This window comes from Falco rusticolus, chromosome 4, assembly GCF_015220075.1.
Source record: "Falco rusticolus isolate bFalRus1 chromosome 4, bFalRus1.pri, whole genome shotgun sequence".
Lineage (NCBI taxonomy): Eukaryota > Metazoa > Chordata > Aves > Falconiformes > Falconidae > Falco > Falco rusticolus.
Window position 1 is genome coordinate 76,027,004 of NC_051190.1, and position 27,905 is coordinate 76,054,908.

General features: G+C 37.2%; 1 protein-coding gene across 5 annotated transcripts; it reads right to left on the minus strand.

The window, feature by feature from the left end:
* Nucleotides 1–397: 397 nt before the first annotated feature.
* PEX1 (peroxisomal biogenesis factor 1) lies at nucleotides 398–27,885 on the minus strand. Of its 5 annotated transcripts, none has more exons than XR_005103990.1 (25): nucleotides 27,642–27,885; nucleotides 25,273–25,416; nucleotides 23,305–23,388; nucleotides 22,942–23,056; nucleotides 22,081–22,853; nucleotides 20,509–20,628; nucleotides 20,371–20,403; nucleotides 18,280–18,403; nucleotides 17,882–17,991; nucleotides 16,479–16,579; nucleotides 15,024–15,156; nucleotides 14,213–14,309; nucleotides 12,930–13,100; nucleotides 11,366–11,520; nucleotides 10,006–10,195; nucleotides 9,635–9,804; nucleotides 8,653–8,787; nucleotides 8,015–8,079; nucleotides 7,035–7,177; nucleotides 6,853–6,956; nucleotides 5,524–5,700; nucleotides 3,733–3,836; nucleotides 2,052–2,252; nucleotides 1,612–1,742; nucleotides 398–686 (listed from the first exon to the last, which is right to left on the minus strand). XR_005103990.1 is itself a non-coding variant. In XM_037386067.1 (25 exons), exons 1-25 carry the CDS (start codon nucleotides 27,768–27,770, stop codon nucleotides 602–604), a joined length of 3,918 nt encoding a protein of 1,305 aa, XP_037241964.1. In that variant the 5' UTR covers nucleotides 27,771–27,884; the 3' UTR covers nucleotides 398–601. The 5 variants fall into 5 exon arrangements, 4 of the variants coding, with proteins under 4 accessions (XP_037241964.1, XP_037241963.1, XP_037241966.1 ...); XM_037386067.1 differs by having other exon boundaries at nucleotides 3,733–3,963; nucleotides 9,635–9,801; nucleotides 27,642–27,884; XM_037386066.1 differs by having other exon boundaries at nucleotides 3,733–3,963; nucleotides 27,642–27,884.
* Between the last annotated feature and the right edge of the window lie 20 nt (nucleotides 27,886–27,905).

Below are 27,905 nucleotides of genomic sequence, written 5' to 3' on the forward strand. Positions count from 1 at the left end.
AAAGATGGGGATAAGAAGATACAATTTTTGTGAAATGCAATTGATATTCTTCTGAATAATAAGCAGTGGCAGAAACCAAGACACAATTATCTTGGTTTGTCTTCGCCCCCCCCCCCCCCCCCCGTAGTTTTTCTGGAAGTATTAATCTAATTACCTACCAATAAACACATGAAGTAGCACTCTTCTCTAAGCCCTCCAAAGGCCATTAGAAAATGGTTTTATAGATATTTTTTTTAAACATTTTCACCATTAGATATTACAATTTCTTCAAACAGAATCTTTTTGTTGTGAGGAAATAAACAGGGATAGGAAATCATTGTTATGTTTTGGCAACTATACTGATAAAACGCAAAATTTAAAATTTTATGTGATAAACAACTGGACAGAACATAACCAATGTTCTCTCAAAAATTTAATATCACTCTGAAAGAAGACAATTTTCTTCAAAATAAAATATGATGTAATTTTACAGCATGTAAGTTTAAAAGAAACTTGTCTTCAACTTCTGTGTTAATAAATCCATGTGAATATAAATAATCTCATTTAAATCACATTTGTCATTCCTAGTTACAGTTTATCAACTACAAGTAATTACAAGTTACTATGCTAGAGTAATTTTTTGTCCTGGTCTGAGTGTTGAGCCAACTTGTCCTTTCCTCTTCTTGGGATTCTGAAAATTATCATACCTGGAAACAGAAAAAGGTATTAGCAAATCTTATGAAACTCCCTTGTTTGCATATGCCTTTTCAGATGTACATTAATGCAACACAGAACTATAGATGTTTAAGTATGTTTTTACGTAACTGAAAAGTGCATGTCTTCTCAGACCTGGGGGAGTCTTCATCCACAGACCTGACTCTGAGAGCTCTCTACAGGGCTTTTTTTTTTTTTTTTTTTTTTTTTTTTCCCCGAGGGGACAGGACAGATGTGGGTGGGACAAGGAACAGAAGTGGACAGGGTGGTATAGACTCCTGGGAAGCATCTCTCATTCTCCTTTCCTGTCCCTTCCTTCTCTCCTTCCCCTGCTATAAGACCTTCCCTTATCCATGTATCAGCTGAGGATGACAACTCCTTAACAATCTTTGTGTCAGAATAACCCCATGATGAGATCACAGAACATCCCTGTACCAGTTTCCAGCTTTTCCAAGTCTAAGGAGAAACACTCTCCTCTTCAGTACGTTTATACTTACGCAGATGATTGTGTTTTCCCAAACATGGCAGCTACAAAGACCACTATGGAGAGACAAAATCCAGCCATTTGAAAGTATGAGGGGCTACCATTCAGTGGGAGCAGGAAGGGCCTAGCTCTGAGTCTTAAAGAATCAGTGCCTTTTCGTATTGGTATAGGTCTTAACATAGTACAAGGGTTTTCTGGTCTGATTACAATTTCTAGGTCTTATGTTAATAAAAACAATAAAAGACAACGCACTGGTAACATATTTTCCCTTTCCCAGTATGTAATTTAATATTCCTGAAAAAAACTGCCGTCAGAAGCTATTCAACTCCACCGCCGTTCCCCACATTAAATAACTATTGTGTTTCTGATGAATAAGGGCTGTGAAAATACCAAATCTCCACTGAATTCACAATTACTAAAACGTAATACTTAACAGTTCAGTAAAATTCTTCCAGTCATCTTGGCTAATGGATGGTCTTATACCCTCAAGTGCAGTCATCAGATGGGACTGGGTAATAATTAAACTGTTCTTGGCAAGCACGGACTGATCAAGGGTGCTGTCCTCCTTGAAAACAGAACCATGAACAGACAATGGAAAATTACCACAGAAACATAGTGCCATGAATACCAGTAACTCTGGAACCTCCCCATTACATGTACAGACAAATGTATTATAAATACAATCACAAACCCCCACCCCCTTAACAACACAGAAACAACTATTCTGTCATATGAATGCAACATCTGGCATATTTTCATCTTTGCTATTTTTGTTACATTACATATTATGCAGAAATTATTTATTGAAATACCAAGAAGTGTAGGGGAACAACAGAAAAGCTTTAAGACTAAATAATTGAAAAAACTGCCATACCCCATTCTTGCTTCTGTGATTGGCTTTGATAGCACTGATTTCTGTCCTCAGGTGCTCTGTTTGCTGCTCTTGGTTATTTTCCAGGGAGTCTTCTTGAGAAGCTGTTCTAAGCATTGAAGGTTGTGATGATGCTGTGTCTCTCTGTGTCACACTGATAAAATCATGACTTAGGGAGTTTGGTCCAGATAAACACAAAGAGCTCTAAATTGACCATAAGAAGAAATAATTACCTCATTATGGATCCAAAAGAGTAATTCTGCCATTGAGATTTAGCCTACAATTCAGTATAAGCTTGCCTCCACTGGCAAAAAGAGTATTTTCTCTTATAAAATATATCACATAACTTTTTGAACAGAAAGATGTAGGTTAATTTGCCAAGGTGTTTGGGGAAGAGTAAAAGTTTCAAAGTGACATGTTTCATGTTTAGAAAAAATCTAAATATTTTTGCAATGGCCTATCTCAAAAAGAATAAAGGTCTACTAACTCTGTTGTTTTATGTACATATGAAAATCAGTGGTTCAGAAATCTGGGCAAATTTATGTAGTTAAGCTTTGAAATTCCTCATTATTTAAATATTTATCACCTCCAAATTCTCTGTCACTTGATAAAATATGCAAATTTTAAGTTCAACAACTTTAAAAAGATCAAAGTCCTTCTAGCCTTGCTGAAAAACTTTCACACTCGGAGGAAAACTGAAGTCTCTAAAGATGCATTATAGATGATAGCATTCAATTTATGTAAGATAAAGCACACAAAAGCACCTTAGCGCTCAGAAATTTGTTTTCCAATGTCAACATAAGCAATTTTTTGCTTTAAGAATCAATGCCATACACTTTTGAATTAAAAAAAAAAAAAAAGCGTAACAACCTTGATAACTACTTGTAGTAGTAGTTCTGCAACAGATTTTGAAAATTAATGTCCCGTGGATCACACATGAACTCTGAGGTCGTATGTTCACCATAAGGAGCTCGAAGACAGCATGTTCTGTTTTGCTTACACAGCAGCTGCCAAGGAAGACAAGCTGGCCAGCTGATCGCTACGCACATGCTGGGTAGCCAGCACATTCCTGTCTGCAAGCTAGCCAGAGAATGTGCTGCCCTCTGTGCAATGTGATACTATAACAGGAATTCTGCTTCTTAAAAGCAAGGATGGAAGCCGAAGTTTACTTCTGTTATTTACACAATTCCATGGTCAGATTATTCCATTAATACACACACTATTGGAAACTGAAAAATGTTTGCTGATTCTTAAGATTCTGACTGAATCCTTGAAAGCTGAATGGCCATTGTTGAGTAATAAAACTAAGTTAAAACAAAAACATAAAACAACAAACAAACTAAAAGACTGTTTTAGTACTGAAGTTTGAAAGGCAATAAGCCATTGGACCAGACAGTAAGATCTAGTATGAATACAGTTTGCTTTATTATAAGGTATTAAGCAGTATATTTGGGGATTTTGACTTTGAAGCCCTGCATAGTTGCAGAGAAGTCCATATTGTATTTTGTCAGATGACATCCCTCCATCTGCTGCCGCACCATGGACAAGATACAGGCTAAAGACAGTTTGAAAGACCAAGCAGACATAATTGTATTTATAAAACCGCACCACTTGCCTAGTTCAGTTTTTCTGCTTCACAAGTGATAATATTTAGAAATTTCAAAATAGGAAGCGAGTAGTTTACCAGTTCTGAAGGAGTTCCATTTCCCAGCTCTGATTCATAAGAGCTTCCAAAATAAAGACGATACATATTGGACCTTGGATCTTCAGGAAGCAAGTCAGACATGTCTAAAGAAATAAGAGATTGCTCTAGCCCTGCGTCTCCATCTATTGCTGAATCATCTGAGCCACTGCTGTGGTTTAGAAAAACCATGGAAGAGAGACTGAAGTCACTATCAGAACTAGAACCAAAATCCTGTGACAAAGAACAGAACATTAGAAGTGTTAACTCAGAGCTAATTGCAATCTGAAATACATTAAAAAATGTAATATACAGTGCGAATGGAAGCATCGATTTACATTTGATTCTAGTATTCTGTCCTTCTCTGGGAGTGTATTTCTAAATATGTTGCTAGGAAAATCCAATGCCTTTAAGCAGAACTTTCTGTCTTCACGCTAGAAAAAGAATTTGAGGAGAGAATCTTAAGGTTTTTATTTGTTTGCTTTGAACTGCCTCACTCCCTCAGTGACAGCAAGTGTTGGGAAACTTCATGCACATTTTCTGTTGTAGAACTGTATCACTTCTGTCTCAACCATTCCCTCTAGGCAATTTAGTGTCTTGTGTAAAGTGCTGTAAGAGATTGTGGTAAATCTACTTCTACAGTGCCTAACTGCTGTACTCACCTTTAGTCACAGTCAACACATTTTAAGGATTGGTGTAGAAGTCACGGTTGTTGCTTTAGAATGGTGTCTGCAAATCTTTGTTTGTACACCCCTATCAGTAAAACATTTCTAAATACATTCCACCAAATAGATGCACATTTATTTATTTGTAATTTATATACATGTGCTATTGAAGTTCTAATATTTTCTTCCTGCACCTCAGTGGATTGTCTTGTGCACACCACTCCGGAGACAACTGCTTTAGATAATGGCCGCCTCTAACGATGCATAATCATCAGGTATCCGTACAACTACTTACTGACGCTACAAGTGAAGCGATTATTAGGGAAGATATGCTGTAGATCCCTCCCTTCCAATACTAAGGGCTGCATCCTCAGAGCCCCATCCCTTGGTAACAGAACCGGAGAGGTCTCCTTGTTTTTGCACCTCTGCCCCAACCCCTCCCTTTGACCACCAAGTAGCAGAAGCCATGCCTGCCCCTTTCCAGCTAGAACCAGAAGACTGGCATTAAAAATATGAGGAGAGGTGGCTGATTAGAGGCTAAAAGAGGAAAGGAACGGTCAGTCACATAAGGGGTATAAGCCAGGGGTGCAATCCTGTACTTGGGAAGTGCAAGTATTAGCTGGTGCCTGAAAGACGAGCCAGAGCAGGCTGCTTCAGAAACCCCATCTTCTGGCTGCTTTTCTCCTGACCTCAGGTCAAACTCAATCTGTTGGAGCAACTCCACAAAACCCACCAATTTCTTGCCTCCTCCATCATCTGAAATGTGTCACCTCAAAACTGAATTTGCTAGCTGGTCCTAAGAAACTGAGTGTGATACCTCCTATTGATCTGTCAGTCATTCCTCATAACAATGATAAACAGATATAGCTTACATAAATCTATTTAACATTAAACACCTACCATAAAATGGAAAAAAATTGTATTTAAGTATTTAAACTAGTTTGTTAAATTATTCCTACATTTTTCTGCAAAGATACTAAAACTTTAATTGTCTGTATACCAATATTGGAAAATTACATCTTATTAAACATAATTTTGGTTAAAAAAAAAGGATAAAATTAGCCTTTTCAAACATATCAACATCAAAATAAAAAGGAGGAGAGACTTCTCTTATATCAGTGTTATTTACCTGTGTTAAACCTGAACCTAAATTAGTATGGATTGCCTCTAATTGGGCGTTGTACAACAAAGCTTTTAGGTCAGCCCCTGTGAACCGTTCTGTTTTTGCTGCCAAATCCTGAAAGTCCACATCGTTTGCCAAGGACAGGGAATGACTGAGAGCTTTTAAGATTTCATAGCGTGAATTCTGTAAAAAGGGAGAAAAAAGAAAAAGTCAATAAAGCAACCTATTTTCTTCCTTGTTCTGATTTCTAAATAGTGCTTTGGCCCTGTCACAAGCAACTTCCTATCCGAGGGAGGAAGGATCTTTTTTCAAGATGACATTACCCTAATAATAGTATGTATAGGACATACTGTATAGCAATTTTTAAAATATAGGCATTCATTTTGTTACATTTTCTTGAAGAGTCTAAGAGAAACTGTACCAAATAAAGTATACAGAGAAATATATTTCCTTAAATATGCAGTTAATATCTGGGATTTTTATATATGCAATATATAAAAATATGACAGTGAACTCTGCTACTCACACGACCTTTTCCAAAGAGAAGTACGACTAAAGTGAAAACCTTATGTTTACCTGAATATTCCAAACCAGAAGTTTACAAGAAAAAAAAAAAAGAAAAAAGAAAAAAGGAAAAAGAGTATATCTGTGTTCTTAAGGCACAGATTCATCATCTTCATGTGTGTTTCAGAATTAAATGATACGGCATTTGCAAAATGTGCTAATCTGAAAATGAACGGCACTGGTTTTTTTTCTCATAAAATGGAGAATCAAAGGCACACATTGTACAGCCTCTAAGACTTGATCCAAAGCCTACTGACACCAATGGGAATCATTCCTTTCCTAACTAGTGACACATCTGACTTAAAAGAGCTTGAATATTCCAAATTAAATGTGGATAAAAAAGTGTGGGATCAACTGAATTTGGAATCAAACTACTCTGGAAAGCTTTAGGTAATTCAAGAGTTGAGTTGGGAATGGTTATAGTTCACTTCAAGCAAATGGCAAATCCACTGGATTCAAATTCAGAGAAAGACACAGAACATGATAAACACTACCCTGCATCCAAATTCTTTCTGCAGCTAGCTTCCTTTTTTAATTTTATTTTTTTTAATCTGCTATATCCACAGGATCATGATTTGGTCCTGCAGACTGTGGTAAACAGCCTTGTGTTTCCCTAGCTTTATGTGAACACATTGACACTAAAATCAGTGAATTTATACTGTTGTATTACTGGCGGTTTGAAATGCCACTAAATATAAAGAAAAGGAGAATAAACCCCATTAGTTTGGAGGCAAGGAAAAAAATTCAATCTAAAATGTTTTGTTTCCTCACCTGATCAGGAGGTGGACAGTACAGGCACTTATCCAGTCGACCTGGCCTTAACAAAGCAGGGTCAATCAAATCTGGGCGACTAGTAGCAGCTAGCACATAAACCCCTTTAGAAAGTACAGAAAAACCACAATTAACATCTGCTAAATTTTTGCATAAAAATGAGCACATAGATTAATTATTACCTTGTAAGCCTTCCACGCCATCTAACTGAGTCAAAAGTTGGTTGACCACTCTGTCAGTAACTCCTGTGTTGTCATGACCTCGGCGAGGAGCAATAGAATCAAACTCATCAAAGAAAACAATACAAGGCTTAGCTGCCTGAGCTCTGCAAGGCAAAAAAAAAAAAAAAAAAAAGAAGCAATAATTAAATTCTATTTAAGTTTGGGTCACAGGTAAAACTGCTTAGAAATATTAAGGATAATTGCTTTTTGCTTCAGAGAAGCAAAGATTCAGTTATCTTTAAAGAGAGAACATGAAATCTTTTCTGTAGAAATTAAGAGGTTCTGAAGAATTAGATTGCAATGGAATCACTGCTCATTTTTATAGCACACTTTGCACTTACTTTCTAATTTCTGAAATACTCAACTGTCATGTTAATATACATGAAAGTTCTAAAATCCAATCACTGCAGATCAGGTCTTGGCTTATGTACATCTAACAGACTGCCTACACTTCAAACTACACAAGAAGCAAAGGCTGTGTAGGGTATGTCCGTATTAGTGAACACTGAGAATCAGTAAGGGCAGATTTGTAGTAACAACTGGCACAGAGGACCTTGATACCAAGTCTAGTATGAACCCGTATACTGAGTGTTCATTACTAGTTGAAGCATTACTCAACTGTGTCCTGGAATCAGCTGGGAATGGAATTCTGCATGTGTTTTCCAAGACAGTTCTGTGATGTGGACCAATGCATGGTAAATGGAAAGAACTGGGAGTTCAGCTTCAAAAGTGCACTCCAATCTCAGCCGAATGTTCAGTTCTTAAATAATGATGGTCAAGTTGAACTTGTCAAGATCTGAACATCTGATTCAGCACAACTAATCATATTTCAGATGCTTTTGTGATCTGATGCCATGTCTCTCCTAAGACAACCAAATTATTTCTTGGAGCTTCAACCAATAAAATTCATCAATAACATCACCAATCTTTACAAAACCAACCTGTAAAAGATATCTCTAACTGCTTGCTCACTTGCTCCAATGTATTTGCTGAGCAGCTCTGGTCCCTAAAAAAAAATAAAATAAAAATTTCATGATTTGTTTCTTAGTTTTAATGTGTGATTCAACATCAGCCTACATTTTATATACTACAGTGAATTTTCTTGCAGCCAAGAGTGGCATCTCTGAACAGAAGAGCTGAGTGGTCTAGATAAACCAAAAGAATCTCTGAAGCACTCCAACTTATTTCTATTTTTCTACTATGACAGAACATATGTTACAGTATCACAAGGCAATGGCTTACACTGTATTTTGAAAATATGTTTAAAATGCATTGCTTAACTTCATTGTCCAATGGAACCAAAATCCAGGATCTTTTTATAAAAAATGGGAAACTAAGAACATCTAATTAAATTTTATAATTCTACCTTACGAATAATTATAGATATATAAAAAAAAATCCCCAGTAATAAAACTGTGACGTTCCAGAAGTCAGATGGTAGGATATCCAAAGATATACCAAATTTTAAATGTCAGTTTCTTACTTTGGAATTTAGCCATCACAAATACTCAGAGGTATTATGTTAAGCTGTTTCATTCAGTTAATCAACTGAATCAATCAAACTTCATAATCTTGGTACCTTGATGCTGATGAAATTCATTCCACTTTCTCGAGCAATTACTCCTGCTAACAGTGTTTTTCCTGTTCCAGGTGCTCCATACAGCAAGACTCCTGATCTCTGTCGTATGGGCAGGTTTGCAAATAATTCTGGATACTGGAAAAGAGTTTCAATAAGACATATTCTAAAATATGTAATTATTCTGCAGTGCACTGTAATATCACTGACTAGTGTTAATTTCTGTCTACGCAGAATGTCTCCAGTTTTTTTAATCCACATTATTATCACAACAGCTCATCTGGGCCATTGGTGGTGTACTTGAGACTGAAGCCTAGGAACCCACTTCATATGTACTTAAAATACAAGTAAGTGGCATTTTCTACTAAGAGGAAACAGGACAAAACAGGAATTCACTAGAGCTTTATAAAGCCCATATTGGCGCTTCTGAATTCTTATTTTAATCACTGACTGATATGATCAAATTATATAAGTATACAGTGAAAGATTCTGTCCATTATACAGAAAACTGTTCGGTCATTTCTCTGAAGACTGAAATGGATGGCTCATCTCAATGCTTGATGAAGTCTTAAGCAAGGCAGAAAGGTCAAAGCAAAATAAAGGGGAATCGTGGACTGGCATTAATCCAAAAGAGAATACTCCAGCAAAAGTACTGCAGAAGACAGCTGAAAATGTTATCATCACAGAGCCTAATCACAAACATTGCAACAGAGCAGGGAGCAAAGATGATGTCAGCAGTACTGCAACACTTGATCTGCAGGAAAGCACAAGCCATTGCCGTTTGTATTTGGAACAGGGCAAGGGAAGGAGAAAGAGTCTTTCAGTAGCTGAAGACAGCTGAAGACTGGGAAGTTACAAAAGTAGCTTAAAATCACACCTGTTGTCTTTCTGTCAAATACTGTATCAAACCTTAAAAAGCATTCTTCCCCTGCTAACATTATGTACAAAATTCAAGTAACTAATTTTAAAAAAAAAAGCTGTCTACCTTTGCAGGTAACATGATGGTATCCATAAGTATTTGCTTCACATCTTTTAAGCCACCAATCTTGTCCCAGCCAATGTCTTTAGGTTTATGAAGGTTGACATTTCTCAGAGCTAACGGAGTAAAATCTTTTAGAGCTTTCTGAAAATCCACAGTTGACAGAATCAATTCTACTTAAAAAAAAAAGAAAAAAAAAACCTGAGCAAAAAAAGAGAACACACATCCTACCAGTAACAAATTCCTCACAATATGTAACAATTACATACATTCTAAACATAAACCATAAAAAAAAGCCTTTTTATTTCTGTATTACTCCACAGGTTCTGGATGACAGAAGCAAGGCTATGAAGTAAGAGATTTTGTTGTCAACGTACCACCATTTTGAAATGCATTCTGGTTGGAAATACTGGCATGAATGGCACGATCAACCAGCATAGTAAAATCTCTAGCAACAAAACCTTCTGTTTCCTTTGCAACACACTGGAGGTCAAGATCAGAGAACTTCTTTACATCAGAATTCAGTTTCATTTTTATTATGGAATACAGCATTTCACATCTTTGCTTCTGAAAAACAGAATTATGCAGCAAGCGTGTATTACTAGTCTCATATGAATTTCAGAAATTCAGAAAGTAAAAACATATGAGTTACTAAAATTTCCTTAAATATTTACATGTCACCAAACCTTCCAATAACAAAATCTGAGCAGGCATGAAGATAAACAGAAGTTAGTTCTTCAGGTGAATTTCAATAAATTCACCAGTTTTATACCCTTAAATGTTTACCTCACCATAGCTATCTTACAGCCAAAAATAATAATGTAACAACCCTCCACGCCCCAGATTTTATAGTTTTACAACCAGTTTTTCTGTTTCACAGAAAAAGGAACATCCTTCATTTTGCCAATTTGAGCAGAATATATTTGAGATTAAATATATTGCATTATATTAAAATACATCAGATAATTTTCTATCTTTTGAGATCCTGACTTTTCCAGTGATGTCTCATCCTTATTAATTTTTTTTATTAAATCATTTTTGTATTAAAAATAATAAAAGTAGACTTGCAGGAAGTGGGAGAAAGCTACACTATATCTAATGCAGAATCCTCTCCTCAGTTCCTTTTAATTGCTATCCTGGACAGCAGACCAGCAGGCAGGAACAACTGTGAAATACAAATGAGTTGCCATGTCTGTGTCATGTCTTTAGGGCATGCACAGGTAGAAAGTGTCAAGTCTTCTGCAAAGAAGTTATACTGGTTTTCCTTTTCGGCTTTCAAAATGAACCATAATCAAAAGTAGAGCGATATAATTAATATAGAAAACCAACCCAAACCCTTCCCATAAAATTAACATTTAGTTTTAGTAACGTTTTAAAAAATACATGTTACAGGGACATACTTATTCCTCTGAGCAGTGAAAAAACACACTCATGTTTAATCTCATTTATCTAACTGTAGTGACTTACATTTACTTTTTCAAAGCTGCTCCTCTAGAATACCCTTACAAGTAATAAGTGGGGGCAACTGGGAGTTTTCACTAGATTACTTTTATTCTTTAAAAACATTATAATGTCATGTGTAATTTCTGAGGTATTTAAGTATCAGGAAATAACTTCTAAGACTTCCAGATATTTTTCTCATCTTTGGGTGTAACCTACTATTTCTGCAGCTGTTCCTGTACTGTATTTGAGGTTGCAGGGAAGGCGAACAACACTAACCATTTTACCCAAATTTACCTGATCTGGAGATCGGATACATTTGAAGCATTGAAATATGTGAGTTCCTTGAGCTGAAACCAGGGAAGGATGTAAGGAGTGTTCAGACTGACTTGTGGCAATTAATGCAATCAAACTCCCCATGGAAATAACTTCTTTTATCAGATCTTTCAAAACTAAACACAGAAGACATTGCTCCATGAATTGCAAAATAACAAAAGATTCTGCATTTCATAATAGACATTTCTACTGTACTGGAGAGCAGCATTAGGGCACACAAAATGTAACATATTATTTATTTGTTTTACTCCCATGTTTACAGGCTTTTTTTTAATCATAAAAAAAAAAAAAGAGAGATGTATAGTTATTTTCTCTAGGACAGTACGTTCCATTAATAAAATACCATCACAAGTGCTCTTTAAAAGCTAGATTTGTAACATCACTGATGATGTCTACCACAGGATATTAAACAAGGATTTATTTTTTTTTTGTGCGTTATGATCACTCTTCTAGAAATATTATTCCCTCCATGCAAACAAAAAAAGGGAAAGTTGTAAGATTGAAAATAGTTGCAAAGACTAGAAAATAAGCCGTCTAGGAAAAAATAATATATGGAAGTTAAAGAAATTATGGATGCAAGGTGGATCTTCAAGGAATATTCTTTAAAACTCAAAGCTTCTGTTGTATGTATTATACCTGTAAATAAAGTAATAAGAAACACAAACACTTCTGCAAGTAACTTAAATGCAGATTTTTAAAAAAGAAATTATAGTAAGATTTGCTGAACTTCAAAAATAATTTAATTTAAAAATATGCTAACTCCCTCAAACTGAGCTAAGAAAGGGAAGGTTGGTTTTTTTTGCTATGGCTTTAATTTTACATGAACAGAGTTTAATACAGCTAATAAAATAAAGATATTGATCACTTTAATTTTATTTTGCAACTTATCACTGCCTAGATTTTAGGGACTAAAAAGGAACTGTATATGGGATATCAAGCTACAATGATAACCTTATTTTTGAAATCTGTGGATTGTTACATTGTAAAATAAAACAGAACTTCTACAAAGTATACCAAGTAGGATGACAAAAACGTTAGTACACAGCTAAAAGAAGTTGGTTCTAAGTATCACTAAGTACCAAATATATGTACCTCTGTAATTACAAATAATAATTATTGAAAACAGGATCAATATTAATGATATGTCAATTATAATACTGATCTTATCAATAATTATCAGTTAAAGATTCACCTGTAATTTGTAAGCAACTGGAACATATCTGAGTGCACAAACAATCTAAAAGGGAACTGAAAAGCCTTACAGCTGGCAGTGGTACTGACAACAGGCATTACCATCAGCAGTACCCTTGGCAATGACTACTCCAAGCTCCAGAGTGAACTGTTCTGATTCTGCTAGTGGTCCACAAACTGTCTACATACCATGGTTTGTGAATCCCTGCCATGGAATACCACATGGTCCACAGGCAATAATGACAAACAGAATTGTCCAGGTAGGACAGTACGATTCAGGTGCAAGAAATTCTAAGTTGCATTATATTTTTATCCACAGGTACCACAATATTACCATAAGCAAGTCTACTGCTTTGAATGGTTTCAGGGCTGTTCTCATGCTCTGGTGTAGAAGGTACTCCAACAATGTGATCAAGATCATCCATCAAAAGAATAGATGGTTGCCTCCATGCTGCCTCTAAAAAAGCTTCTTCCACATTTTTCCTTACGTTTACTAATCTTTTTCCTAAAACGGAAAATACAATTTTAATGACAAAACATATGAGGGAAAAAAAATCATCAGACTGACTACATCGTGCTCACATAATACTACAGTGTTTTGATTTGTGTAGCTTAACTTTACTCCTGTAAAATCCAAGTACCAAGATTAAAGCAAAGTCAGCAGTTCAGTAAAGAGACCACATCTTCCATGTAAAAAAAGTACTAGAAGGATCCACCTGTACTAAAATTATATTAATCATCTTTCCCAACCACTATAGAAGTCTACAGGTCTAATTCCTAGACAGTTAGAGCAATAGCAGCAGCATTCTAAATTAGCTACTAAGGAGTCCTGCAATTAGAAGAATTTTTCAGAGTGCAGGACCTAGCTCTTTATCAATCTTTCCCTTTTCCTCTGGAGCAAGGAGCTTGGCAGGAACTTTAGAAAAAAAAGAGTATAGCCATGCAATACAACGACTCTGTATGAAAACAGTTGAGTATTCTCTGCCTCTATAACATCAAGATTATTTAGGAAAGCCAGCAAGTGAAAGACTAAAAAAAGCCTTTTTTGTCCTCTTCCATCTTTGGTGCAAACTACTTATTTTGAACTCACAAAACCTAAGGATTCATCCATCTCATCATCATCATCTATAATGATGAGTGTTAGATGACTATTGCAAACATATACTAGGTTAGTAAATGTGTCATCATAAATCAGGTTTCAGCTGGTTGTTTGATCTTTCTTTGGTGCCTGTGTCATCATTTCACTGAGTAATACAGGTAATCTTTAATACTTATGATTTGTTAATGTAACATTTGTTCCAGCTAGCACAGCCGAAAAAAAAGCATAGTTCAACTTGCAACTTCTTCCTGTTTTGCAATAATTAGAAATAAGCATGGCAAGCATGGTTTGAATTTGGTGGTGGTACATGGGACAGAAACTGATAAAAGTGTGAAATAAGCTTACAGCAGCTGTATTTTCATCAGGCTGAGAAAGATGCTTATTGCAGGGCATCAAATATCCTTGCAAAAGCAGTAATAACACTAGAAAAATTATGCAGACTAAATATAGCAACTTCATAATTGTGCTTCTTCATCATACAGCAAACATTTGAGATATATAAAAAAATATTATCGTACCTCTTAAAGTTTTACAATCGATTACTTCTACATGAGCGTCCAGTCTATCAAATGCTTCTTTGCAGATGGCCTTTGCTAATGTTGACTTTCCACTTCCCTACAAAAATAAATGTGAGCTAATGTAAATCGACAGAACTAGCTCCTTCTGTTTTTGTCACAGAATATACCGGTTAACAAGCTGAGAAAGCTGTACACACACTGGTTTTATTTTCACCAGGTATATATGAATGCTGTCTTTATATCACTTGGTAGAGAACAAAGCCATAGAGCAAAACAAGTATAAACAAATTCAAGAGTGGATACATCCACTGCAGAGAGCGCTCTGACTCCACTGAGTTCAGTGTTAAGACATCTGTTAGTTTCGGTGGAATCTGACCTTAAATGGATCACATAAGAGGCAACAGGAAAACAAGCATATCAACTCCACTGCCATTTTATGTTAGAACACAGGAGAAAATACTATACTCTTATTTTCATTCAAATATTTCAGAGACATGATGTGTTTATTATACTTTGAACACAAAGTAGATTAATTCCCTAGCTGCATTGGTAGCAATCTTTAAAACTTACATTATATATATATTTATACATACATGAAATATGAATATATATTTATAAAGTGTGCATATAATGTATGTATATAATATAATGTTTTACTGAATTAATTCTGTTCAATTAACTGCTCTTTCTTCAGCTTGTTTGTTAATTCTTTGGAATTCACGAAGTATCAAAGAAAACTAAGAAAAACAGTTTTGTAAATAGGGAAAACAACCTGGGGGGGTTTGCAAGTAGAGAGTAGTGAGGTGTGTACCTTTCCTCCTGTGAGAAGCACCCCTCCACTTCGCAGTCCCACAGCAACAGCAGCCAGCTTTTGAGATAAAGGACGCCCCAGAAGACTGTGGCTTATGTGTTCAAATGAGGATGTTCCTAATTTGTCCAGTCCCCTGCAGAGCAAATAAAACATTAAATGGCCTAGGGTAGCATCAATACACATGATGTAAATAGCAATGGCCTGCCGTATGGTGAAGTTTCAATGCTGACACATTGTGACATACTTCACCCTTTCAAGAAAAAGCTAAAGACAATTCAATCTGAAGAGACAGCAGCTTTATTCTGCAGTGGTGACACAGGGGACACGGACAGATATTGCAGAAGACTCCCACAATGGCAAGGTTACCTAGTCGTTGTACACCATCCTAGCACGAGGTAGGTCTCAGAAGGTAAGAGCTCACCATCTTTTGGGACTTCACCTGTTTGAGTGGCTGAGTAACAACCTACTAAGGAATGTTAACAAACCAGTAAAAAAAACCCCAGGAGCATGCCTGGGTTGGAAAACTCAGGCTTTTCAGAAATAAAGCAACACATAATTGCTTTGAAGACATCCTTATCCTGCACCTGTCCTAAATCTTTGTAACTTTCAACACAACAGTGCTCCTTTCAGATCCACAAACAGCAAGGCTATCAGTTTTGTATTTCAACTTTCTACAAAAAGTGTTGTTCCATGAAAAATGGAATGAACAAATGAATCCTGGTTTCTAACATCCCTACCCGATGACATCCCACCCCTACCACAATACCCCCACATCAATTCCTATTCCCTCCTCAATAATAATATGCTCAGTTGCTTTTCAAAATACCTCAGTAATATCCTCAGTTGCCTTTCACAAAGCTGATAGCATACTACCACAACACTCCAACTCTCTCACGTCCCCTCTGTCCCATCCCTACTTGAAGTTTGCTACGTGGTACCACTGTCTTCCCTTCTATCAATGAGCATGGCTTTGCATTATTACTTATTTGCTGGGAGACAGCATGTCCTATGGCTAGTTCCAGACTACACCTCTGCCACGGGCCACCTAGCAGGTTAACTGAGGAGCTGTTGAGTTTGAAGGGCACATTTTACCCGCGGCGTATCTCAGTACACTATGTTGTACTTGGCAACATCAGTATTTCTTCTGAAACTTAGGCAGTTCTGAGACCTCCCATCCTACTGTCAGACATGGTGAACTTTTCAGAATGTGAACAGCTTCAGTCACATGAAGTTTTCTATTCACTGCAGTAAGACTATTCAGAGGATAAAATTAACCATTTACATTTACTAGGATAAGGTCTGAACCTGGCACAAGGCAAAAGGTGCAGAGATTTTTTTTTTTTTAGACCTGGCTTAGTTTTCAAAAAAGCTGCATTTCCACCAATTTATTTATTTATTTATTTATAATTCTCATTCCCATTCCCTCCCATGTTTTCTACTATGAAAATGTCTCACCCTAAATCGTTTAGTTTGTGGTAAGGAAGGTTCCTGTCTGTATCACATATAGGTGGCTGGCTGTCACCATCAGCTTTTCTAGTTAGAGGATGTAAAAGAACCTACAACAAAGGGAAGAGTTAGTACTTTACATTAAATATAACTACAGGAGAAGGGTATCAAAGTGACTAGCCATTTTAGGAATTGTGTAAAGAAAATGTTGCATGTATGCTCTGCTGAAGTTTACTGTGCTTGAAAGAAAGATGCATTGGTGAAATGGCATAGATACAACTATTTCAAAACACAACCCAGTGTTTACAGTGATGTAACAACCTATGACTAGGTGTTAGGCCAAGTGCTGTTTTCTACCACACTATGCAGCCCATCATCTCTTTCCCTACCTGTAACTACTTGTTCCTTCTCCTCTGCCCTCCCTGTTGTGCTGGCACGAGCACTTGTGAGGCAGGATAGTGAACTACACCAGGAGTCTGGCCTGGATGAAAAATAACCTGACTAAACACCTTGGTTTTTTTACCTGCATGGATTTTTCAGTCTAGTTCACTCTTGGCAGGCAAACAGGGCTAACAGAGAGGTTCACAGATGAGAACACGCTGGTAGGAGATGCTGGCACTGCTATTAAGAAACACATTTTGCCCCTTCATCTTAGCACCAGTCACTAGCACAATTTGTAGAAGCCTTCTTGTACTTCTCTACCACCAGCAGAAATAAAGCTAGTTTTACTTTTTTTTTGGAACAGGAATCCTGAATTTTGCAGAAAAACTATATTCTAAACAGCCAGAAGAGGACACCTTAATTCTCCACTAAAATGTAACTATCAGTTTAAAAATGAAAACATGTTATCTCACTCCTATAACCATAAGCCTGGGCTCATGGCCACTGGTTCAACCAGAATTATTAATGGAAACAGTAATCCTAATGTTAAATAGAAATATTTATTCTTCTGAGAAAGGAAAGACTGAAGGAACAGAAGGCACATGAACTATATGAAAGAGAAGGTAGTGTGAGCTTGGTAGGTTTGAATCTTTGTCAGAACTAGGTACTGTTCCTGCCAGATACACTGTGAAGTGATTTTACAGTGCTTTAGGTATTAAGGGAAAGACCAACAAAGTATAAGGACAGTATGTTCAGACTTGGACAGTACTAACATTCCTCTGCTCTAACTGATTTTTCTGAGAGTTTGATACAGACTATGAAATTCAGTGACAAGCGTGGCACGCCTGGAATCTTAGCAATACCTCAGGCTATAAAATAACATCTAAAGAATGCAAACATAATTTAATGAACAGTCTGACATTATTTACTTAAGAATGGAAACCAAAATACATTATATATAAAAAGTAATACATTTTTAACAAAATATAACAACTTAAATTACTTGATACCTGATACTATGTGATATTTACTTGTATATTAGTCTTTTGCAGCAAACTGGGACTCAGTATAAAAATATTCTCAGACTTATTTTCTTCAACGTGCACAGGATGCACTACACTAAGGACAAACTCCTCCGTTCCTGTAACAAACCCAAGGAACAACTATTAAAATTACAAATAAATTCAGTTTTTATTCCTTACAAGATGGAACAGATTAGTGTCTTCTGAATTACTAAGATATAATAAAAAAGAAAGAATAATAAATATTGAACATTATTAAAGCATAATTCATGCTTACAGTTTCAGTTTAAAGAGGTATCTGTTATGTTAAATGGTGTATACACATATTAAGTGGCATATTGCCTAAGTAAATTCCATAATGGACAGCTAAGACAGCTACACCACAGGACACTATTATCCTTCCTTACCTTCTTTAACAGACAGATCTATACAGCATGTGCTTGTCATTATCCACGGGTGATCATCAGTAGTGGAATCCTGCAGCCAAGAACTGAAAGCAGATTTAATATCATCTTCATGTATATCTTTATGCTAAATAGGAAAAAAAAAAAAAAAAAACAGAGGGAAATAGAACAAGGTGTTAGTAAGTAAAACTGTTTTCTTCCTCTGCATGAGGCATTTGTTTCTTTTATGGTAGCACAGAGATGGAAGAAGATACAAGAATTTTATTTATTTAGAAAATGGTATTTTTCCAGCAAACACCATTTCTGTCAACTGCTCCATGGAAAGCATCTGCCTAGCCCTTGCTATGGCAACAGCTGAATCTTTTGCCACCTCTGAAGATTTTATCTTTGAAACACTGACCTGGGGGCAAGGAAAAGCCTTTATTCTTGTTTTACTTATCTGTATTGCCAGATCCAAGCGAACTACTCAGCTCCTGGGTTTGAAAGACCACCCAGGGTATACACCAATATTGACCTATGACTTATTCTGGGTTCTCAGAATACCCCTTTCTTCCCTGTATAACACACTTCATATACAAAGAACCCTGCGCTTATCCGGGCACCACCAACAAACTTCAAGAGGCAGGCAAAGAGAGCAAACAGCTTACCCCTGATCACCCAGATAAATGGAATAGGAAAAGAAATCAAGTCTAGATTGCGTATCTCTTGGCTGAGTTCCTAATCAGAGAAGCCTAATTCCTACCTAAAAAATGGGGAATCAACCAAGATCATGGAAGCAGTGTTCAGAAAAGGAATGGAAAGATACTGTTGTATTTCTTTCTGTGTTTGCCTGTTTTTTCCAAGAACTAAAAAATGTCAACTGAATCAGAAAGGAAAGAAAGGGAAGAATCTGTATTTAAAACATAAAACCACACAACTACTTTTAACAATTTTAGCAGATTACTGCCAGAATACTTCTGTTAATTCCAATATAAAAAAAACGAATGTTGTTCAACTATTCCTTTGTGGGTAAGAAACGAAATTAGAATACTGGGGATAAAGAACAAACTTGCATAAGCCCTGCTATGATGGGAAGCACTGTATTTAAGCTTTTGAAGGGCAGCTAAAATGACAAATCAGGCCAGTGTCACACAGAAACAAGCATATGGTACATGATGAAGAAATACGTCATTCCACAGCTACACCTGACAGGCTGCAAGAACTGGTACTAGGTATGTTCTTACTGTCACAGATGCTCACTCTGGAGACTGGGTATGCCTCACAGGAAAACAGAGGGATTAAATGAGACAACTCTAGAAAATTAAATCTTCAGTACAAGGAAAAGAAAAATTGAAAGGAAGCATTAAAAGGAAGTAAAAACCTAAACAGCATATACAAAATTGTAATAACTTTACAGCAGTTTCTTTCTTAGAAATCTACTGGGCACTGCAATGTTTGAAGAGTATAAGCATGTCTTCCCCCAGAAGAATGAAAATGGGTATTTTTTCCTCTTTAACTCTGTAATTCTTTTTTCTTTTTTGTGTTTTATTTTTATAGGCTTAAATGTATACACTGAACATTTGCTAGGTTTGAATCAGTATTAATGTACTGCAGGGAAGGGTCTGATGCAAAATTATTATCGATTATTGTTGCTGGTTTTACAGCAACTGTTTTATGTTTGAGACCTAATTAGACAGAAAAATGTATCTTTTCCCTACCAATGCTACTTCTCCTTCATGTCAACATCCTTTCTAATAAGACAGACATCAGAAATTTTCACAATTTGAGAATAACTAAGTCCCTAGGATTTAAAAGGGACTATACAGCATTTGTCTAACAGCTTCAGGAAACCAGAAGTCAGAATCCAGAAGTTCTATTTCGTCCACCCTCTGTGACCTCTACCAATTCCTTCAGATAGAAAATTGTTACAGATAGCATGCCAAAGTATTTGAAATATTTCCAAGTGCAAACTAAAATTTAATGGCTTGATGTTTACAGTATCATTCAACAAAATACAAAAAAGCATTACTAGATAAGCTTTAAGTAGATTACAGCATCTTCTTAATTTAAACTTACACAGCAGAAAGATAAAGCAATTATTCAAAAAAGACACACCTTTGGAATTACGTCAAACATGACAGACATCTTCTAAATGAAGAAAAAAAACCCATAAAAAAAATCCCAACTTGACCAGAGCAACATTATCAGTTTTCCAATATAGGAACATGTACATGACCGAGAATATAAACTCACTAAGTTCTGTTTGGGTTGTAGTGTCAGAGATACAGGAATTTTAGGAATAGACTCAATTGACTTAATTCGGACTGTTGAATGTGTGTCGATATGTAGTTTTTTCCTCAGACCATCTGGAATCTGAAATATTTAAAATAAAAGCAAAGAAAAAAGGAAATATTAGAAAGTAAAACAGTTATAATATTGCATCTATAATACAATATCAGTTTCTTCATCACTAACAGAACTTCTAGATTTGACCATTGATCTGTCTGTTGGTTGTAATCTGTATAGAATAGAAGGAAACCATAAAACTGATGGTAGTGTCCAAATCTTGTTCTCTCATGCACACTTCTAATTGCCTTCTATCCTAATTGTGAAAGTGCTCACTATAGCTGATGGTCTACTAACTTCTTTAATAAAACCCCAAAAGGTTGAAAAAGAAGAATTAGGCGGAGTTCTTAGAACATTGTAAGAATGCTTTTAGTATAGAAGAAACCCAACAACTCTACCTTCATTTGCTGATTAAAATTAATTTTACATGGGCAGGTAAACATAAGTAGGCCATTACACAGATCAGAACTAAGCACATCTGCAGCACAGAGAGAGAAAACCCAGCCTCCTTAAATTGTACTAGTCAGTTTGCCCTTTTAAAAAGCAAACTACTTTTCAAATATTCTGTGATATTTTAAACATATATCGAAATTGAAAACATCTCATAAATGTTTGATAAGTCTAAAAGACTTTATGGTTGCTGGCATTTGGAAAACTGTTAAGTGTCTCAAAAGATTTAGTGGTAAAGACTACTACAGGCTCTTGCTCCCATTCTCAACAAAAAAACGTAAGTGAACGGTGAAAAGTGTATTATGTCAAAATAATCAAACAGTGATTTGGAGTGCATTTTATCTATTTTTGTTGGTCCCACATGTGCTTCCAGGAAAGACAGAACATAACCAGGCTGTAGTTCTATCAGGACAAGCTGAAATGTCAGCACCTATACACCAAGACTTATGCCACCTTGCAAAACAGCATACAAAAAATAGTTTAACTTACATAAAACCTAGTTATATTAATTTTAAGGGGTATTTTAAAAGAGTATATAAAAGCACTCACAAACATTGTGTGGCAGTAGGATATGTGATCCCATTAACTTTACCGTTTGATGACACCTAAAGTCCAAAGCACATTTCAAAGTTCTAACTGACAAAAAGAATCTCGCTATGCAGTACTGAGTGTAGGTAAGTAGATACTTTCACATTTTCCTGAATACAATGACTACCAACAGATTCTGAAGAAACCATGCATTCCCTCCAGAAACACTGAGGCATTTTCCCCATTTGGTGAAAAAAATGCTAAGGATGAAGAATCCCAGAATACACTGTACATCTTGGAGGATGACAGTAAGTAATGTAGTCCAGAATGAGACAGCTTACCAAAGCACAGCTCTAGTAAATATTATTTGATTCTAGTATACTCGAGAGCTTAACACAAAGTTTATATCCCAAAACTGCATGTTAACCAGCCAGTTCCACAATTATCCAACAGAAAATATTATTGCATAAAAAGCCCAAAAGATAGTGTGCTCAAACTGACCCAAACTCTTCCAACATGTAAGGCTTCCCCACTGTGGCGATACTCTATGACACTCTTTAGGTCTTCAAATCCATTCCAAACAATTTGAACAACAAAACCCTCACTGGATGCTTGACTGCTATTAGAACCAGAATGATTTTTGTCTTGTGTACTAGCCAACTGCTTTTGCTTTTCAGATGGCAGATTTTGCTTTGCTTCTTGTTGACGCTGTCTCGGGGAAAGCAGCTGATTAATTTTGCCATATGATACTACAGGATTTGGATCCAAATCAGTAAATTCTAAGTTCCATGGAAAAACATGAACAGCATTCCATTTCAGAAACGCATGAGTGGTAGATGCATTCTGCACGCTGGGAGGCTGGGACTGACATACTCTAAAAACGGAATCCATGTGAATTAAGTTCAGCAGCTTGTCTTTGAAGGTGCTCACTTCATCTTTATCACACAAAGTCTTTTGTTTCTGCTCAGATGTATGAGAAAAAATGCTCCCAATGAAATTCCATATATTTGGGAGAACATTTGAGCCAAATGTCATGTTTGCATCAGCCTTACTCTGTTCAAGGACTCCTGGCTTTAAGTAAGGTTCTTTGGCAAAAGGATCCTTTACTGTTTCTTCTTGCTCCATGTTGTTTTTCACAAAACTTTTGAGCAAGATGTCACTTTCTGTGGAAGCTGTGCTGGTGGTATTTTCCTCAAGTTCGCGTGTTTTGGGACGTATTAGAAGCTCCGTGCATGGTTCTAATCTCCCATAGGGGGCTGCTGGCTTAAGCGTACCTGAGTATGAACAAAGCAGGTCATGAATGCATCCACTCCTGCAAAACAGCTTACTCAAGGTTCCACAAGAGCCTTCGCTGTTGCTTACCGATTCTGATGTAAACGTGAGTGTGCTGTTCAACCCATACAGGAAAGATGGCTTTGGGAAATACTACCCGAATCTGGTCAAGAAGATGGTTTTCAAGAGAAGAAGCGTGCAGTTCCTGGGGAAATGTGGTACCATTATCAATTAAATACTGCATTCATTTTCAACATTTGTTTGAAGGTGAAAACTCTAAATGTCCTTCTAATACATCATTTGAAATATAAAATACAAATTAGCATTACATCACATTTATTAGTTCTTTAGGGGCTGAAAAGAATGGGGCATTCTGCAAAAAAAAATATGCTTGCATCAGAATCTCTGTCATCTGTAAGAAAAGAACGTGAACAGTGGAAAGGGTTTTATTACCAGAATTTCCCAGTCGTCTGCTGAGAGTGGTTCCACTTCTACTTGCTGACAGGAGGAGATGTGGGAACATGGTTCAAGAAATACCTGGCAAAAGTAACACTATTTCAAAATGCTTAACTACTTACTTTTAAACACATAAAAGCTCCACCTTTAATGCAACTACAGAACTGACATCTCCTTCATTATATGCTTTCACTACTTTGAACATACATCTTCTTAACGACACCAGGGAATTCACAAGCAGAATTTGGATATTGAACAGATGGGAAATAGATTGCATGGGCCATGCTTTGGGGACTTCAACAAGCCATGAATGGAAGCGAATGTGAAAAGCATCAAGAGCTTTACCAGCTGATAACAATAAATTTTTAATGCATATTGATCACATAATCATCTTTTAATGTTTTGATTTTTATTTTTAAATGTTCTGGACTTTAGAATGCTGAAAAAAATCATTAAGCTGCGGGCAAATTTAGGTTGCGCAGAAACAGCTGAAAAAAATCAGGAAAAAGTATAATACAAAAGCAGAACCAGCTCCTTTAAAACGGTTCTGTGGAAGCGAGGCTTCCTGTGAAACCATTCATAAAGTTCATCAGGAGGGATGATGAAAGCTATTGTGGCTTAGGCTTTTCAGAAACCATTAAGCATACATTTCAAAAGTCAACTTCTACCAAAGGTTCCATTTGACAGAAAGTAACAGTTTTAAAACAATATCATGTCATACATCTTAAAATAAATTTAATTATTTTTTTCTTGAGACAAAACTAGTTACTTGTCTTCTGAGAGCAATATATAAAAGTAAAAATTGATTTTGAGTTCTTCTAGGTCCTCAATTTGAAGCAAAAGTTGAGAGGAGTATCTTTTCCCCAGCATGGTAAATAGAAGAGCCTATTATTATGAAACACTGCAAACATATAATTCCTGAATCCAAACAATGGCTAACTACCTAATTATTCACGTATTTGACCGTACAGATGCTTATTTCTAGGCAACAGTTAGGTGAGGTTTTCTTAGGTTTCCTTTGCCAACTGTTTTTCTCTTGAAGGCTATTAATTGCTAGAACTAAAAAAGGTTCTTACCTTGCCACTGAACCAGTAAATTGTAAAGCTCTGCAAACTGATACCTCATTTCTAGACAGAATATGCTAAAAAAAGTTAATAAGGTAAGATAATACACTGCTTTGAGCCACATTCTTTGATGTCTTCTACTACCTGAATAAAATTTTCCATATGAAAGAATAGGTGTATATGAACATACTACACAATAACATTGTATAGAGGAATACTTTTCTATTCCTGTTCACTTAAATTTCCACCCATTAATGGAAAAAAACCAAAACCCCACACTTGGATGCTCATATTTTAATAGTCCTACGTCAAGAAGCTCTGTCTGCCTCTCTCAACTTCTGTCCAATGAAAGAATCATTTACAAAAAGTTTAACACAGCATCCAAGAGTAAGAGGCCAATTTAAACGCACATTCAAAGCCAGAGGATGCATGGGGACGTATGGTGAAGGGGGGAAAAAAGGGATGAAAAGTTAAACCCCAAACAAGTCAAAGAATAATGCAGTAAGTCAATCATTATTTTAAAATAACAGGAACCCCTAGCAAAATATTCTCATAATTCCCAAATTATTTAGCTGCTTAGAAGTGTACTTTCCTAAAACAAATGGCACTGCAGAGAGTGGCTCCAACCTGGGAAAGACCTACCTACAAGCCTATCCTAACGTTATTTAGGCAATTGTTAATGATTTAAGGAGCAAATCTTTTCATGTTTGAGACATTCAATGACTGTTAACTGTTCTTACGAGCAGATATAAATGAAGTAACTGTCTAAATATATGAAACAAGAAGGTCCTAGTTAACTTGTTTACCTTTTCTTGAAAGGTAAATACCTTTTCTTACAAGATACCAATGATCTTAAAATATAGTCTTTATTTAAATAAGAAGAAAAGATTGCATTGCAAACCTGTTCTCCATCTGTAATGCCAAGTTTCTCTGCTAACTGTCTGTTAATCTCTGCAATATTTTCACCCTGGTGACCTCGACGCCTGATTTCCATCCAGCTCAAAAATACAGGCTGACGACTGCAGGATACTTTCACAGCTTGGCCCTACAAATTTCAAAGGAATAAAATAAGTTAACATCAAACAAGCTAAATAAGATGACTATTAGTCAACCTAAACTGTATTTGATTAGATCAGAGGATTTAAAAATATTATCTGGATTTTATGTGCCCTATTTTAATTAACATTCCCTAAAAATAACTTGCAGAATTTACAACGTGTTAGTAAAGGGTGTTTCTATTAGCAGTGACAGAATTATTTTTTAATTCTGGCAGACTGGCCAACTTCTTAAGACCATCTTTAGAATTTTTCTCCACATTACCTACTTTACAACTCTCAACACAGAAAAGCATGCTGGTTTCAACTGTTAAACAGCTTTTAGTTTTTATGGACTATGTTTAAGTAAGAACAGTAATTCCTCTTCCTTTCTTCTGTATTATAGTCTGTCAAGGAAATACCTTACAGAAATGTAACACAGTTCTGTTTCTCAAATGAGGAAAAAACATAAGCATAGGCTTAAACTTTATATGTGTTGTAACATTTGCATGGACTCCAAGACTGCTTTCATGAGATGGGGAATATTTAATGTAAGCGACAAATCACATGAACTCAGACCAAAATGATTTTATTAATTTGTTTCACAACTGCTCAGCGCTGTTGATCCCAAATTGAAGAATCTTAATATGTCCACTCAGTTTCCATATAAAGAGACTATACCCTAGATTGTATCACTCAAGTGACTTTTTTTTCAAACATTACTATTTTTATGAAAATCAAGTGACCAAGACAATGTACACTGTGAACATATCACAGATTTAATTATTAATATAGTCACATTTTCTGTTCTGTTTGCAACTGTATCCCAATAATTTCAAGTATTATTTGACTTTTTGGTGAACTCTGAAAAGTTTCAGAGAACATCTACAATGGTCCCAAGATTCTTTTACTAAATGATATATTTAATTTACAGCTCTTCCCTCTACTCACACAGATAAGAGTTTCTCCCATAGTGTCTTAATTGCCACACAACACTGAGTTTTGTAGACCACTTCGTCACTCACTTATCTAATACCTTCTGCAATTAGATTTAGCTTTTGATTCCATTTGCATTTTTTAATTATTTACTCAGTGTAATCTATTAATGTAATTATTTATCCCCTTTTTAATATTTTCATTCAAGACTTCAGAGATCATGCATTTTTTTGTGGATCACGTTAAGTAAAAGCAGGAGCCCACCATAACCAACTATGTACAGAATGACACTCGTCACAAGACTTCAAAGGAATTGCACTCCTCTTCCCTCCCTCTTATCAGCAAATTTGTAAGACATCCAGAAACCGTAGCAGAAGCAAAGCTAACATTTATACCAGGTTTCTTGGAACCCTACCAACCTTCTTCTACTACCCCAAAGGAAAAGAGCAGGTTTTTACAAGTCTAGATGATTGCACTTTTGTGAAGTGTCCTTTTTGGCCTTGGGAAACGAGCAGGTTACACATACTGGGTGAGGCCAGCCTAGCCAGAAGGGGCTTTGCCAGGATTGCGGCTGCCACCTCCGCTCCTGAGCTTCACTCCTGCCTGCTCCCCTTCACCTGCTGGTTCTTGCCATTTTTCAACCTGTCTGTTCTGCTAGCAGAGCTTTAACTCTCGTGTTCATTGCACAAGGGATGTGCACAGGCCCTGCTCTTGTTTTCATATGGAAATGTTATTTAGAATCGAAGGTGGGCTTCCTGCAAGCGAGCAATCTACCTAAGAGGCCTTAGCAGGACAGGAGTCCCTTTCCGCACAGGAATACATAACGAACGATTCGCGTACGCCAAGAACGCTGGTTCAGCTCGGATTTACCACCTTACCTCACACCCGAGAGATTAATTTGCACAGTATTCGGTTAACGCCAGCGAGTTACTGGGAAAGCCGGTGTAGGCCGGGCCCCCAATCCCCCGCCCCTGGCTGAGCGGCCGGGCCGGGCAGGCAGGGAGCGCCCCTGCAGGGCCCGGCCCGCCCGAGGCGGCGTGCGGGGCTGCCTGTCGCCGTGGCCACGGGGCAGCTGCGTCCCCGGGGCGGCGGGTGTCCCCCAACGGCGGGGGGGCCCACGCGCTCCGTCGCCACAGCGACACCGCAGCCGGCGGTGGGGAGGGCCGAGGCGCGGAGGGAGGGGGCTCTTCGTATCACCGCTGCAGCGGGGTGCTGGGGGGCGGGGAGCCGGTGCTCTCCCATGATCCTCCCTGCCCAAGGCTCCCCTCCGCCCGGGCCCCGAGCGGCGCCGAGCCGGTACCTGCTGCAGGCGGAGGTGAGAGGCCAGCACGGGAGGTAAGTGCAGGAAGCAGTCTCGGGTCCCGCTCAGGACGACCGTCACCGCAGCGGCTCCAGCTCCCCCTCCGCCGGGGTTGCCGCTGCCCCACATGCCGCCGGCGGCCGAGCCGAGCCGGGCCGGGCCCCGCAGCCCGGCACCTCTACGCGCCCGCTCCGCCCCGGCAGGGCGCTGCCTCCCCGGGGACGGGCGGAGAGGGCGGGACGGCCCTTCCCAGAGCGCCCCCTT